General features: G+C 38.6%; 1 protein-coding gene across 3 annotated transcripts in view; it reads left to right on the forward strand.

Annotated features, from left to right (window-relative positions):
- The first annotated feature begins 1373 nt into the window (after positions 1–1373).
- dnajc17 (DnaJ (Hsp40) homolog, subfamily C, member 17) overlaps positions 1374–17565 on the forward strand; it is a 73437-nt gene continuing 57245 nt past the window's right edge. Inside the window, exons 1-3 of one of the 3 annotated variants that reach the window (XM_063007291.1) lie at positions 1469–1484; positions 12922–12991; positions 14125–14283. In XM_063007291.1, the coding sequence (XP_062863361.1) occupies positions 14247–14283 (37 nt within the window). In that variant the 5' untranslated portion in view covers positions 1469–1484; positions 12922–12991; positions 14125–14246. Of the gene's footprint in view, positions 1485–12921; positions 12992–14124; positions 14284–16561; positions 16632–17565 lie in introns of those variants that run through there. The other 2 variants (XM_063007289.1, XM_063007290.1) reach the window with 2 other exon arrangements.

Here is a 17565-nt window from a genome sequence, read left to right on the forward strand (position 1 = left end):
TTTAAGACAATACAAACAAATTTAGTCCACAACACACTTAGAAAAGTGGGGATGGGGCAAAATAATAAAAAAAAAAGAACATGTAGAATTTTTTAATTAAACCAGTAACCTGATTGGGTTTAATAAGAGGATCTACTAAAGGCTCAGTCTTTGCATGCAACGATTTGTGCCAAAGTTCATAAGAGAATTGTCAATCATGTCAAACAGAAACATTTTCAATGCAGGACAGCAAATAATCACCATATACTGTACATAATATGTATAATGCAGGGCTGTATACCACTGATGAATGTGAGTGACCTTCAACCAACAGACAGCACTGTATGAGACACCATGCTACTGGGACAAATATAGCCACCTGGCTCTGGATTACTTTGGAAAACAACTGTCAATTAACAGTTCAGCTCAGGCACTTCTGTTGAGTAATGTTTTTCGAACTGATTGACAATCGTCTTATGGCACAAAGTGGTGAGTCACAACCCGTTTTTGTTTGGGTGAAGTCTGAGCCCCTTGACTGATTCTGCATTTATACCCAGTCATGATACCCTCACCTGCTACCAATTTTTAAAAATAATGTATTTATTTATTTATTGGGATTTTAACGTCATTTCACCTCCAATTCACCTCACTATTTACCTGGGGCTCAACCCTCGGACCTTCTTGCTGTGAGACTACAGTGCTACCTACCGAGCCACCCTTTAAAACAGAGTAAATTGTCTTGCAGGCATTAAATTTAAATTGTTTACATTAAGAAAATACAATTGTTTTGGTCAACCAAAACTTCAAAAGTCATTTTAAACAAACAAATAAATAAAACATTTACATTTTTTACATGGAGCCAGGTAGGGCTGAACAGAAATGAAATCATTAAAACATGTGTTTGTGTTTACTTGGGTTATCTTTGTCTAATATTAAAAGTAGTTGAAATATATAACTGTGACAAATATGCAGAAATTAAATTTACAGCCCTTTTATGCTGTTCTGTTTTTTGCAGAATACCACTGTGTGCACTTCTGGTGGATTTTAACTGCATTTCTATTGCCTTTTTACTTGTATTGGGCAATGATAATAAAGTTTAATTAATCATATTTTAGTTTTTTAAGGTTTTACCTTTACACCAGGTATCCAGAAGCCCAGGGAAAATTCCCCATCTATTTGTGCTATTGTCTATTTTGTGTACTCCTTTAAAAAAAAAAAAAAAACTAAACATAGTCCCCCTGTGTAAACCTCTGACTTCAGTTTTACTTATAGTTAGACAGTTATGGGCTTTTATTTGAGGTCTTTTATTTTGTAGGTTCGTGTACCGGAAGTTTTTATGCAGCTGCACATTTTCAAACCGGCTTTACATTTATTTCACAATTATATAGAGTGTTTTTAAATAGTTTATAGTTTGTTATTAAACCAACATGACGTCCACTAAAGAGCTTTTAAAGATGGATTTGTACGCTTTACTGGGGGTAGAAGGAAAAGCTACAGTGAAAGAGGTACAAATTAAAGTTTTATTACAATTATTCATAGTTAGCTGTGTGCTAACTCCACTCACTGTACACACACACACACACACACACACACACACACACACACACACAGTAAAACACAAACAAACAAACATAACTATACAGTGTGTGGTCATACACAAAGCTTTATACAAACACCGACCTGTATTAAATACGTTCATTGATTATTTTATAAGTGACACCTGCCAAACTGATGAACTCTGGCGGTATACAATGACTGACTGTAGCCTTAATATTGTTCTGAGCACTTTGTCACCCTCCTATAACCCATTTATCAATTGGAAGGGACCCCCACTGACCAGATGATGTTTGAATGTTGGATCCTTCTCAGCACTGCACTAATACTAACATGTTAAAGACTTGGTAGTGTGTGTTGCACTGATATGAGTGCATCAGGTACAGCAGTGTTGTTGGGATGATTCAACATACTGGCCTCTTTATAGGAACACATTCAATGCTGGCACTCATGTGTTCAGTTAGAGATTAGCATCGTTTTTTTCATGCAGTGTGTGTTAATTTTCTTCATGAACACAAGGCACTATTTTTTTTCTCCCACCATTGACACTGTGGTGTTTTAAAACCACTGCTGCACCTAATACATTTATACACGTACAAGATACACTACCATGTTATTACCATAGTTGTGTCATTGCAGTACTGGGAATGATCCACCACCCACTAAGAACATCTGGACCCCTTTCATTGATAAATGGGGTGCAGGACAGGGTAAAGTAACAGAACAACATATGAACAACAGTTTGTAACTGTACAACCGAACTTCATTTGTGCGGTGAATATAACTTGTACCTAATAAAGTGGTCAGTGAGTTTGTGTTTATATTTGCCAAAAAGAATTTCTAATTTATATGTGTTCTAAAAATACGCATGGTCACAAGATACATATGTGGACACCCCTCCTAATTATAAGGTTCAGGTGTTTCAGCCACATCTATTACTAATAAATCTATAAAATAAATCAAAGGCTTTCAACTTTGAGGCAATACTTTGGGAAGGACCTCAAGCACCTTTGGATTGAATTGTAATGCTGATTGTGAGCCATGTTTTCTCATCCAACATTTTTTATTTATTTATTTATTTTTGCAGATTCTACATCTTAACTAAACATGTTCACCCCCCCCACCAAATATCAGAACTGATTAGTGTAAAGAACTGACTTGTAAACACTTAGTTCACTATTTTTTTTTAGGCTTTTAATGCTCAGACAAACCAAACTATAAACATGATATATTTTCCTACCTCTGAGGTTGAGCCATCTATCTAGTGGAAAGCCAACACATGTTTAGCATGGTTTGACTGGTATGAACACTTTTTCTTCAGGATGTTTCCAAATTTCAGTATACTTATCAAATTAGTAATAAATGACAACCAGGATAAAGATGAGCTATGCTTTCATGTCCTCCCAATCACCAGATTTAAACACTATTAAACACCTATAAAAAGTTTTTGGAGCACAGACTGCAAAGTAGTTCTTCATCATCATTCATCAAATCTTTATCTTCATCAAATCATCATTTGAAAAACTGGAAGATTTTGCTTCAGCATCCCACCATTAAACATTTTGTTTGGAAAAAGCTTAATCTAACCCTTGTTCAATTAGCTCTTCAGCACTGTCGCTTCACAGCAAGAAGGTCCTGGGTTCGATCCCCAGGTGGGGCGGTCAGGGTCCTTTCTGTGTGGAGTTTGCATGTTCTCCCCGTGTCTGCGTGGGTTAACTCCCACAGTCCAAAGACGTGCAAGTGAGGTGAATTGGAGATACAAAACTGTCCATGTTTGTGTTTGATATAACCTTGTGAACTGATGAATCTTGTGTAACAAGTAACTACTGATCCTGTCATGAATGTAACCAAAGTGTAAAACATGACGTTAAAATCCTAATAAACAAACAAACAAACAATTAGCTCTTCAATATGAGCATAGCTACCAGTTTCTGACTGATCTTTTGCACCTTTAAAATGGGAACAACAATTTATTTTACATTTTAAAATCTAAAATATTGTAAAATCTAAAAGATATATTCATCTAAATCTGCACGTTTGAATTCTTTTTATTTAGTATTGATTAAATGCAGTCTAAAAATAAGCAATGTTTTATGAAACATTGAAAGTTCATTAGTATTATAGTTGATGTGAAATTGTAATAACGTTGTTGTTTTTTAATGCCATAGCCAACAGATGGCGCTCTTGTACCAGTATAACTTTACATACAGTTGTCCGCTTTTCCACAAAGCCTTTTGAGTTGTAGATGTCAATAATGTAGATAATCTGATACCATTGTTTCCCTTACATAAACAACCCTTCACCCAACACGTATATTTCATCCCCTGTGTTGTCCTATGTAATATTTATTTATTCTGTTCTAAAAACCTCAGCATTCTCAAATATACTAATATTGTAATATTGATTATATATGTAATATAGATTATACTCATAAAATAGTGGATAAACTGCATTAATACCTCTATACTTGACCTGGTGCATTATTATGGAAGTAGCCATTCTAAGACGTTTGCTTCAACGAGTACCAAAATGGTTCTGGACTGGTATTAGGAGTAGAGATGGGACGATCGATCGGCTATGAATCGGTATCGGCCGATTTTTAATCAAAATATGCTATCGGCGATCGGCCGATATCTCCTAAAAGTAGCCGATCCGATCGTGTGATATATAAAGATCATGTTAAGTTAACAGCTCAGTGGATTGATCCAGACGCCAACCATCACATCACCATTCATCAACCATCGTACAGAAACCACAGTGAAAGCTCTTCATGACCTAAAATAACATCATTAACTTTGTGCATCATACATACGATGTAATTTTGCTGATTGTAATATTTACTTTAAAAAGATAATTCAACCCGGTCACATCTGAGTCGATTCTATCAGCACGTTATATAAACTCCTGGTTCACTTTGGTAAATCGTGAGCGGTTCTTACTTGTGATGTAGATGAGAACAGAAGACGTTACAGAGCCAATCAGAGGCAAAAGTTTATTAATTACCAAATTCGTTAGTTCAGGATCATCTGCTGAACTTTTAGCTCCTTAGACGGAACGAGTCTGACTCGGTTACAGATCTGTGGTAATAGCAGTTTAATGAAGCTTTTTAATGAAGCTTTTTAATGTAAGAGAGTCACACAGAATGTTCTGTAGTAGCTGGTGTTTATTTAAAACCACGACATTTAATTAATAACAGTAAACACGGAGAGATAACTGAGAAGAGAATCTTACGCTTGGCGAAAAATGAATCGACTCATGAATCAATGAATCACTTATAGCGATACTGTGAACAAAGCGTATCTTCTAAGGGCACACACACACACACAAACACACACACACACACGCGCGCGCGCTGCTCCGGTTTATCTTCACTGTGAGGCTCTTTTTAAGTTTATTTATTTTATTTACTGCTAAACCCCAGCAACCCCCCCTCCCCCCGATCGCAAGCGGCTATCGGCCGATGTCCCTGAAAGGAGATCGCAGATCGGAATCGGTGCCAAAAACCCCGATCGGCACATCTCTAATTAGGAGCTTTAAAAACACAATTTATACCACTGCTAGATTAAACTATTGACACATCATAGGTTAGGCCCATGGATTTATGCTGGTAATGTCTAGTTCTGACTCTGCAATAGCAATGGACCCGTTAGACGCCTGGCCAGATCAGTTGCACAGCTAAGATTCGAACCCTAGAGCTTAAACTCTCATCAGTGGTGGGCTAGCTTATTTGAAAGCTGCACGACCCAGTCACCAAAATATGCATGTGCCTGACATTTCATTAGCAGATACTATTCAAAAATTGGGACAGCCACTATTAACGAAGTTGAACAGATACAAACAGATTCACTTTTTCAAAAGATTCACTTAATTTCAAAAAAAAAATTTCTCATGTCTGTAAAAACATGAATTACATTTAAAGTATTTCCATATTTCAGATGCTTACATTTTATTTTTGAAGGTTGTACCACCTGGGGGAGCTTAAAGTACCTCCAGTGGTCCAAGTACCACAGTTTAAAAACCACTGGCGTAGAAGAATGGGCAGTGTGTATTGATGTAGCCCTGCTGGAATCACTGCTGTACCCAGATCAAGGCCCAGAAGCACTAATGATGTTTAGTTTCGGAAAACCATCCAACTGAATCATGACTGGTTAGATTATTAGGATAAAGGCACATGAATGTTTCCTCCTGCCAGTTGCGCTGCCTTCCAGAGGGTTTTGCTGCTCCAGAAAAAAACCCCCCACAGAACTTGTGAGGGGCAGTTGGATTAAGGAATGCCTTTTTAATTTGTTATACAATATATATGTGTATGTTAAAGTATTATAGATACTTTAACGTACCCTAACTAATCATGTGTTTCAATCAAGATGATGTAGTGTGACACTATACCTGTCAATTTTATTACAGACAGAGCTTGGTGTTTCTACCGTTACATAATACTGATCTAATCATTAGCATTGACAGCCCCCATTAATGCAGTAAAGACTAAAAACTGCAATTTGATAAATCACATGCAGAGAAACAGATGGACTACAGTCAGTAATTGTAGAACTACAAAGTCCTTCTATATGGTAAGTGGAGCTGATAAAATGGACAGTGAGTGTAGAAACAATGTGATGCCTTCAACACATTCAAAAAGTAGGAACAGATGCAAAATAAGATTAAGGTTATACAAGTAACCCCGATCTGGAAGGTTCCACAATTGGCAGTTTAACTGGTAACGTGTGAGCTCATCAAGACTGAGTATAAAAGGAGCAGTTACCAAAGGCTTAGTCTGTGCAAGCACTGATGGGTCGTGGTTCACCACTTTGTGCCAAACTTTGAGAGAGAATTGTCAGTCAGTTCAAAGACAATGTTTCTCAGTGCAGGATTGCAAATAATTTAGGTCTTTCACCCTCTACAGTTCATAATATCATTAAACAATTTAGGAGTCAGGTCTGTGTGTCCATCATGCATTTAATACAGTTCACTGCTTCATAACAAATGCAACATGTACTGTAACTGTATAATGCGCAGAGGAAGTGGAATATTAATTTTGTAATTTTGAAACACTGGCGAGTTCTCTGGGCCTGACGTCATCTGAGAACGACCAAAAGACACTGTAAACAAGTACTGTGGTCAGACGAGTCAATGTTTCAGCTTTAAATTTGAGAAAAACGGATGTTGAATTTAACATGCCGAAGATGAAGAGGACCATCCAGACTTTTACCAATGAAACATGCAAAACCAGCAGCTGTGATTGCATGGGGGTGCATCAGTGCCCACGGCATAGGTGATCTGCATATATGTGGAAGCTTATATTGGTATTTTAGAGAGACACATGCTGCCATCAAGATAGTAAGTAAGTAAGTAAATTTGATTTATAAAGCACTCTTAAAACAACTTATGTTGACCAAAGTGCTGTACATCGAACAAGCATACATAAGACATTATGTTAAAAAAGTAAGAACCAAATAAAAAAAAAAGTAAGAGAGAAAATAAAAAACAGATAAAAATAGACTAAACAATTATAATTACCGCGACTCCTCACTGTTCAAATGCCAGCTTGTAAAGGTATGTTTTTAGGAGTGATTTAAAAACAGCGGCCGAAGGTGCTTGTCGAATATTAGGAGGTAGAGTGTTCCATAGCCTCGGAGCATAAACTGCAAATGCACGATCACCTTTTAGCTTCAAACGAGACCATTAAGCGCTTTCAAAACAAATAAAAGCACTTTAAACTAAATCCTGTGCTGAACAGGCAGCCAATGTAGTGAGGCAAGGACGGGAAATCGATGACATCTTTTCCCAGAAACTCCATCTCTGTTTGAACAGAACAATGCAAGGCATCATTGTGCATGAGTTACAACAGTCTGGCTTTGTAGACATAGAGCGTGTGTGCTTGACTGCCCTGTCTGCAGTCCAGATCTGTCTCCTATTGAAAATGTATAGCGCATTATGAGGAGGAGGATCAGACAAAGGTGACCACGGACTGTTAAACAGCCCAAGTCTTGTATACAGCAAGAAATGAAGAACAAATCCACCCCTTAGTAAACCTTCCTCTGTACCATGTTTTTTGAGTGTGTTTTTAATTGGTTTATATTCTATAAAAATAGAATTAAGTTTAGTTTTGGAAACACTGTAGGTATTTTTTTTGTTTTTTTGTCTGTTAAATTAAGATTCGAGTGAATTAACAAATTACAGATAAAGGTTTTTATTGCAGTTTTAGAAAGTGTCCTAACCTTCCTGGAAATGGGCTTTGTAAATATTAATAAATGGAAAACTATATATATATATGTGGTGTGGAATGTTGTTTTTATTTAGTTATAATTAGTTTAATGCAGGTTTTTGTATTTTTTTAATACAGTTTAATACAGACTATCACTATTAGATTACCATTGTAAACAAGATACTTTTAAAAACAGAACTTGCTTTTACCAGAATGCTTTATTATTTCTTCTGTAACATAATTATATTATTGTGTATAATGTTATTAAATATCATTATTAGTCAATTTATTATTTAGTAATCTGAGTAAATGTGAGTAATCCTGTTATACGGCACACTGGGATGCTGATTATGAGGATTTTGGATAACTTCACTATGACCTTTGGCTAAAACATTGTAATGCATTAGCAAAACCAGAAGGTAGGGCTGTGTGATGGGATGATATTTAATATCTGGGGAAGATATGAGCCTACAGGTAGGGATTTGGCTCTACTGTTTTTATTATGTTATAGATACAGTCAGAACATTACATATACTTATAATATACATACAGTTGAAATCATAAGTTTACATACACTCAGGGTGAAGTTAAAATTCCCATTCACCCTCTCCAGATTCCACTTCAACAACCTAAATAGTTTTACTTAGTAGTTTAGGACATCTACTTTGTACATGACCCAAGCAATATTTTTTCATCAGATGTTTACAAACAGATCAGTTCACTTATGTTTCACTATATCAAAATTCCAGTGGGTCAGAAGTTTACATACACCAAGTTGGCTACGCCTTTAAATAGATTGGAAAAATCCAGAAAACAAAATCATGGCTTTCGAAGCTTCTTATAGCCTAATTGACACAATTTGAGTTAAACCGAGCTGTACCCGTTGCATGATTTTTAGGTCTACCTTTTTGCTTGACATCATGGGAAAATCAAGCTAGATGCCGTTTATGCATTGCATCTGCTGCATTTAATGTAAGTGTACACCTGTATTGCCCCTGTCAAACAAATAAATAAATTAATTAATTAAAAGAAATCAGCCAATATATTAGATAAAAAATTGGAATTGGATCTCCATGAGTTTGGTTCAAAATGCTTAATAGTACAATGTTTACCTGTTCAAATGATAATATGCAAGTTTAAAACACCATGGGACCACACAGGCCATCATACTGTTCAGGAAGGAGATGAATACTTTCTCCTACTTGGTATGGTGGAGGGAAAAGGCTGAGGCTTTTAAGCCTAAGAACATCCCAGATTAGAAGCACGGAGGTGACTGCATCATGTTGTGGGGTTGCTTTGCTGCAAGTGGGACTGGTGCACTTCACAAAAATGAGGGGAAATTACAAAGTGAGGAAGAAAAATTATGTGGAGATACTGAAGCAACATCTCAAAACATCAGCCAGGAAGTTAAAGCTTGGGTGCCAATGGGTTTTCCAAATGACCCCAAGCATACTTCTAAAGTTGGGGCAAAATAGGGAGTGGCCATGACAAAGCCTTGGCCTCAATCCCATAGAATATTTATAGGCAGGGAGGCCTACAAACCTAACTCGGTAACATCAGAAGGAATGGTCTAGAATTCCAGCAACTTTTTGAGAGAAGCTTGAGGAAGGCTACCCAAAATGTTTAAACAATTTAAAGACAATGTTACCAAATACCACATGCATGTAAACTTCTAAACCACTGAGAATGTGATGAAAGAAATAGAAGCTGAGATCAATCATCATCTCTAGAATAATTCTGACATTTCATGCTCTTAAAATCTAGTTGTGATCCTAACTGATCTAAGAGAGGGAATGTGTACTGGGATGATTAAATGTCAGAAAAACAGAGTTCAAATGAGTGTGGCTAGGGGGGATGTAAACATATGACTTCAGCTGTACGTCATGCCAGTTTTGGGGTTGCAGTGATTATCTGTAACTGTTCTTTTTTTCTCAGACAAACACTGTAATGGATTGCTTCCTTTTACCTAAATGATATTGATCTTAAATTGCAATAACAGACACTATAATTTAATACATAACCCTGCTGCCACTTGCACAACCCTCGGATCACTTGCCAGTCCTGGGTTCCAGATACAGTGGTACCTTGAAACTCAACGGTAATTGGTTCTGGAAGTGGCGTTGAGTTTAAAAGGCGTTGGAAAACCTGTTGCATTCCCTGGTTCCGTGGAACTGCACATATTTTAGGCTAATGTAAAATAATGGGGTTGTTTTTTCGACACTTATACACTGAAATAAATTGAAAAACAGTTAAAAATCAATATAAAAATACAATTAAATCTGCTCTTTACCTTTACTTCTTTGTTTCCTTACGCTTTTCAATTAGTGGAGAGAACTTATGAGCAGTAATAATTAAGAGAGTTTTAGTGTTTCTATGTCATTCTTTTAATACATTACATTACATTAAGCTATTTTTAACAATAAGCGTTTTAGACTCTCTCGGAAAAGCTGGTTCTCACAATTTCTCAGAACCTCGAGCTGTAACACAAGTTTAAAAGTGAAACAGTGAGGAAAATCCAGATAAACACAGATACATGTGGAGCTTTCAGAGTGAATTTGACTGTTCACTTCCATCGACCCTTACCAACTTTTTGGAAGGACGTTCCTCGAGGCTTGAGCGTGTCTGTGTGGAATATGTGCCCGTTCATTCACAAAGCATTCATGAGGTCAGGAACTGCTGTTGGATGAGAAGTCCTGGCTTCTGATCGATGATTTAGACCATCAAAAATGGTTTTCAAAGTGTTCCACACTAAACTTGTCAAACCATGTCAAAGTTGTCGAACTGTGCACCACAAAAGACTCTCCCCAATATCTTTGTTGCTACAAAATTGATGCCACGTGTGGATTATTTTATATGGTTTTATACACATTTTGGAATAGATGTGGCTAAAACATCTGAACTCAATATTTAAGAAGGGGTCCACATAGCCTTGGCTTTTTAGTGTCGCTTTGTGGCTCTAATGGGAATATCCTCAAAGAGATTAGCCACAGATATGTCAGCCACAGTTGTCCTTGTGCTTAACTCATTAATTGATATCTAATGTACCTTGTGCAGTGTCTGGCCACACACACACACACACACACACACACAACATTTCTGCTTACAAACTGCCCACTTATAATCAGTCATTTGGAGGACGAGTGGTCAGTCATGACCTGCTGGTGTGGGTTCCATGGTCCAAAGGAACTGCATATATTTTAGGCTAATGCAAAATAATGGGGTTGTTTTTGACACTTATACATTAACAATAACACAAATATAATATAAAAACACTGAAATACAATTAAAATAATCAATTAAAAATGTTAAAATACAAAAAAAATACAATTTTGAGAAAAAAATTGCGGGCCCAACGTGGCAAAGGTGCGCGCCATTTAGGGAAGTGCAGCGGCACGCTAAGCAGCACTGCCACACTTCACAGGAAACAACAGCACAGCCAGCGTAAAAGTGGTTTTGCCGCATTTTGTGGGAATGCGCCCTAACGTTTACCCCTTTGTTTTCACCGCGCACACATCGAGTTTAAGGGAAATGTTGAGTTTAAGGATACAAATTTTTTGACGAGTGGAGTCGAGTTTTAAAGATTTTGAGTTTAGGGGATGTTGAGTTACAAGGTACCACTGTGTTTAACTGTCGACCATTTACTTACCGATACAACCCTCCACTGCTGACTGAGGAGCTTCGCAACTGACACACGCCCCCTCCGACACGTGTGCACTACCGACCGCATCTTTTCATCTGCACGAGGTGAATATATATGCAGCTCAGCCTTGTGCACGGAAAGCCACACCCTGATTAGGATTATTTCTCAACTCTGCGCAGGCGCCATAATCAGCCAGCAGTGGTCATAATTGCACCAGTTATGAGAACCCTGGTCCGGCTCATCCCACCCTGAACAACAGCCAATCGTTGTTCATGTGGCTGCCCAGCCCAGCCGGATGGCAGAGCTGAAATTTGATACAATGTATTAGAAATCCCAGCTCTGGTGTGCTAGTGTGTTTTACCACTGCGCCACCTGAGCGGCACAGTCCATGTTTTTTTTTGTTTTTTTGGATGGCAAGCCGTACAACAACTTGGCTTTATAGACACAGTGTGTGTTGACTGGCCTGCCTGCACACCAGTTCAGTCTCCTATTGAAAATGTATGGTGCATCATGAAGAGGCGAATCAGACAACGTCGACCACTGACTGTTAAGCAGCTGAAGTCTCATATCAAGCAAGAATAAAGAATAAAAAATCCACTTTTAGACCTGCAATAATTAAAAGGTGTAATTAAAAGGAAAGGTGATGGTCATACCTGGCTGTCAATGCTTTTTTCTTACTAATTTGTTTAGGGTTTTTCCTTTATTCGTCACCCATTTGTGGCATGTTTCCTCAGTTGTGATTGCTCTTAGTGTTTTTTTTTTTTTCTTGAGCTCAGCAGCACATGTGGTTTAATCAAAAGCACATGTCATTAACGTCACCAACAATTGTACAAAATGTGCAGTCCAAATTCTCTGAAGCTACTAGAGCTAAAAAATATTTTCTCCACTTTCGTAAGATTTGCTATTTTGCATAAACTGTAGTTTTATTTGAGATTTTTTACAATGACAATATTTCATATCACATTTGCTTGAAAGCGTGGCTCAAATTCCTAGTTCTGAATGGCTGATTTCCATTTTTGTGTGTATATATGTGTGTGTATTATAATGTTCTCTGTCAAACCCAGTCCACCGTGCATCCTTAATATGAACAGCATTAAATAATTTGGCAGTGACATTCAGCAGACTCGTGTAATTATTAACTTGTGGTGAACCATTACCACTACTTCTTATTACAAAACCTCCAGAACTTTTCGTACAGTGTTTTCCAGGGGACCGTCACCCCTTCTATAATCCCCCCCATTGTAGATTTTCATTTTCTGCTTCTCCTGCCAGTAACTGCATGAATAACAATAAAGTCTAAAATTTTATCATGATCTCATTTGCCAGAAAGCATACAGTGGCTTGGATTGGTGTCAAGAAAAGCAATCGCTGAGTTTTCTAAATGTAGTAAGACAAAAACATACCATTCAAGGTCGAGGGGATATGGAGTGAGACCTGTGCTGACTCAGTAATAGTGTGGTGGTGTTTGGTTTAAAATGAACAACTTAGCAACTATCGTTTCCTAAAGAAAATTCTATTCTGAACACTTACCTTTCTTTTTTTATAGATAAAGAAGGCGTATAGGCAGAAAGCTTTAACCTGCCATCCAGACAAGAATCCTGACAATCCAAAGGCTGGTGAGTATGATTTACATATCTTTTTAGTAACAGATTGTTTGTAGGCCTGCCACAATTCTGACAAAATCTAATTATTTTGAACTGATCTTGATTGATGTGAACACATTGGGTCTGTTCAAAAACCTACTACCTAGGCAGCTGCTTAAATAGAGAGGATTCTAATAATACATCAAATGTATAAGACAGGTTATTTAGACACACTACTTAGACAGCAATTATGTCACCACAGTTTTCGCTTACTAGGCTAACACAGTTAGCCTCAGGACATTCAAACCGATACGCTGAGGCAGCACAACCCACTAGCATGCCAGCTAACATCACCCTTCCTGTATCGAATACAGTTAAATCGTCATCTACAAGCACACATTTGCAAATAAATGACACCTGTACACCTTTATACAAATTAACTCAGTTTGTTGCTTCACGTTTGTCCGCCATATTTGTAATTTTGTGTGAGAAAAGCTGTGCCGCACTGAATGCTGGGATTGCCTTCACAGCTTAGGAAGCATTGTATGCTCCCTCATTATTCATTATCGCTTTGAAATAAGGCATCTCAGTAGGCAGCATTGTAAGGTATTTAAGAATTCGAACAGCCTCCTTCTTGGGAGTGCGAGTAGGATAACGTAAAATGCTGTCAATGTAGAGAGCTCACTAGGTTTTCGAACACACCCACTGAGTTTTCTACATTATCTGTCCACATGATCTTGCACAAAACACCTGCACGAGGTGGGTTCACCCAGGGATCAGTATTCCGTTGGGAGTCACGCACTGATCTCCATTATTCTGTGTCTCTGTGCAGGCTCCATTGATAAATCCGCAGATGCTGCAGTTGCAACAGCAATGTGGAATTCCTTCATCCCACCCACTCTCAGACATAGTTTTATCTGTGTAGGTGTCGGGCAGTAGCAAAAGTGAGTTAGGAACTTAAGAACTCAAGAACTCAGCAGTGGTGGGTTAGCATGTTAGATCGCTGTGCTGCCCGAGCACCCCAGTTGATCTTCATTTAGAATAGAAATATCACTGTAGCAGGAAGTTGACTTGTGTACATCCAGCAGTATGGATTTGATTTACACTTTTCTTAACGTAATGAAGTGTTATGATCCCATTTGTGAAGCAGCATTTCATATGTTTAGGAGGAAGACTGTGCTCATATATTCTGCACACACCATGTAGCAGGACTGAGCTTAGAGCAGCTGTTTCTAGTGCCTTTCCTAACACAGCTGATTGGAGAGCTTGATTACCTGCTGGAAGCTGGATGTGCTCGCGGTTTAATGACGTTTTTTCAGAAACAGGTATACACACTGAGGATGCACATTGTTTTCTCTGTTTTGCCTTTTTAGCTTTTAGAATTACCTGTTAGATTGCTGCACAGGTTGGAATAACTATCCTGTTCTGGCTTCCTCAAATGGAAACAAACTCATGGGGCCAAGCAGAAAATTCAGCCCTATTGTTTTATTTATTTTAATACATTTCAGACCCCTGCTTTACCCCAGATCCTTTACTCTTTGTCCTGCAGAATTTAGTATTTTTGGTATTTAAAGGTGCATGGGGTAGGATTTTACCTGTAGCGGTTATAAGATCCCTGTCTTCAAGACTTCATGCCTGTCATGCTCTGTGGATTTCTAAATTATTAAACCAATTATCAGTGGAATGCCTTTATTTGTCACACATACATATACATGTTCAGTTCAATGAGATTCTTTTTCTGCATATTTCAGCTTGTTTGGAAGCTGGGTCAGTGCGCAGGGTCAGCCATTGTAAAATGCCCCTGAAGGTGAGAGAATTGAGGGTCTTGCCCAAGGGCCCAACAGTGGCTGCATGTCAGAGCCGGGATTCAAACTCACAATTCTCTGATTGATAGCCCAGAGTTCTTTCTGCTTGGCTGCCACTGTCCTTAAGGGTTACCACCGTCCCTGTAACATTATAGAATCAATAAAGGTTGTTTGATGTATAATATGTGTAATAAAGGAATTTCAGACACAGGTAAGTGAATGCTAGAGCATGGTGTTTGGTTTACAAAATGGAGTGAAATAATATGCATTGTTATATGCATTAGAACCTTTCGTTATACAATATAACAAAGACACCTTGAATAGAACCACTAGGATAAACTAAATAAGGTGGGAAACAGTGCTAGTGATAGTAAATGCTGCTACAGAGTGATTGGAATCACTGGGCGCAATGCAGAAACACACCCGGAATAGGATGCCAATTCATGGTGGCCCCGCGTCCCCAGTCACAGCCAGTGATTTTGCAATGGGATGTCCACCAAGCTTATAGTTAGGTGCCCACAAACTTTTGACTATTTTGTATATACAGTGGAACCTCGATTTAGTGGATTTCAGATTTAACGGACAAAACCTGGAAAACCAAATGCCTGGTCAGATTGTTTAAAATTCCAGCAAGAAGCATACCCAGATCAGTAGTTCAGTAATTGTCTGCTCATCGGTGCACGTCTCTCTGTTTACCTGAGGCAAGCTTTGTTTTGTCGGGAGACTCTCTTTGTTCTCGCCTTTTTCTCTGTGTTTTATGCTTAATTTTTACAAGTTCTAGTGCTTAGTTCTCCACCTGCACTGCTCCATTAGCCACCAGCAGTGCTTCGAACTCAGAATAATAGATACTCTGAGTCCCCACTATACAATCACAGCAAAAAAACCATCTCCTCCACCACACAAGGTCAATGAAATTTCATTTGTATAGTGCACCAATTTTACTATTTATTTACAGGTTTTTCATTACATATTTCTATATTTATTTACGTTGTTTATTTTACTGTTCATCACATGTGCATGTTTAGCACTTTTGTGGACCTTTGTGGAGTGCTGTGTTTTTGTATATTTCCGCATATTATCCCTGGAAAAAAATCGCTCTTTTAGTCTGTTAAATCGAGGTTTCACTGTATTAGATAGCAAAACCAAAAGTGGTTTAATACCTGTTTCCTTTAACTGCACCTGGTAATTGAGTCCATTGTGTGATTACCCTAGAATTGTATTTAGTTTCGACACAGCAATGTCACTGTAACCTGGCATTTTGAATCTGGAGTGTGTTTACACACAAAATCCACCCAGTAAATCACTGTTAAATATTCAGGTAAACATACAAGCAGTAATTGTACTATTCAAACCCCAAGTGTGACTCCTTCAGATGCTTCAAATTTTCAGCATTGTATAATCCACAAAAATCTTGTGGAGCCATCCCATCATGTTTAGCCAAGCTTATTTCTGCCTTTAACCCAGTCATCATTCTCATACAGGCCTCTGGCTATGGTGGTTAGTGGTTCAGACAAATCCAGGCCGTTTCTTTTGTCCCACTGCGGCTCCCCTGGGTCCTTCACGAGAAGGGATCTGGAACTCGACAGGCCTGGAACAGTATTTCAGCGTTTGAAAACACGAATGTGCACCTTGGACCGGGAAGCTCTGTGGCATGGTTTCGATTGAGGCTCATGCGGTCTCTGGATGCAGCGGCCGAATCCTGATTAAGTCAGCAAACAAGGGGGTAATGGGGGTTCAGAGCCCAATGAGACAGGGCTGGCTTTCCCAGAAACGAAAACCGAGAAGGCTGCAGAGAATGCGGTCTGAGATGCATGCCATTTACGCGCTCACACGACAAGGGGAAACCACAGAGAGGGCAGAACGGGGGGGTGAGAGGAGATTTTCATGTGGACGCACTATCCATTGACGCTTAAAACTGCCCTGAGTAATTTGACCTAATTATGTAATTTTTTGCAGATGAATAATTGTCATGTAAATTGTTTTAACTGGCTATTGCATTGTGGAGCTTAACATTGGTGTAGCAATAAAAGATGCTAAACCAACTAATTTAGAAGAATGCTTTTGTCACATATACAGTGTATCACAAAAGTGAGTACACCCCTCACATTTCTGCAAATATTTCATTATATCTTTTCATGGGACAACACTATAGACATGAAACTTGGATATAACTTAGAGTAGTCAGTGTACAGCTTGTATAGCAGTGTAGATTTACTGTCTTCTGAAAATAACTCAACACACAGCCATTAATGTCTAAATAGCTGGCAACATAAGTGAGTACACCCCACAGTGAACATGTCCAAATTGTGCCCAAATGTGTCGTTGTCCCTCCCTGGTGTCATGTGTCAAGGTCCCAGGTGTAAATGGGGAGCAGGGCTGTTAAATTTGGTGTTTTGGGTACAATTCTCTCATACTGGCCACTGGATATTCAACATGGCACCTCATGGCAAAGAACTCTCTGAAGATGTGAGAAATAGAATTGTTGCTCTCCACAAAGATGGCCTGGGCTATAAGAAGATTGCTAACACCCTGAAACTGAGCTACAGCATGGTGGCCAAGGTCATACAACGGTTTTCCAGGACAGGTTCCACTCGGAACAGGCTTCGCCAGGATCGACCAAAGAAATTGAGTCCATGTGTTCGGCGTCATATCCAGAGGTTGGCTTTAAAAAATAGACACATGAGTGCTGCCAGCATTGCTGCAGAGGTTGAAGACGTGGGAGGTCAGCCTGTCAGTGCTCAGACCATACGCCGCACACTGCATCAACTCGGTCTGCATGGTCGTCATCCCAGAAGGAAGCTG

This window comes from Trichomycterus rosablanca, chromosome 13 (genome assembly GCF_030014385.1).
Source record: "Trichomycterus rosablanca isolate fTriRos1 chromosome 13, fTriRos1.hap1, whole genome shotgun sequence".
NCBI lineage: Eukaryota > Metazoa > Chordata > Actinopteri > Siluriformes > Trichomycteridae > Trichomycterus > Trichomycterus rosablanca.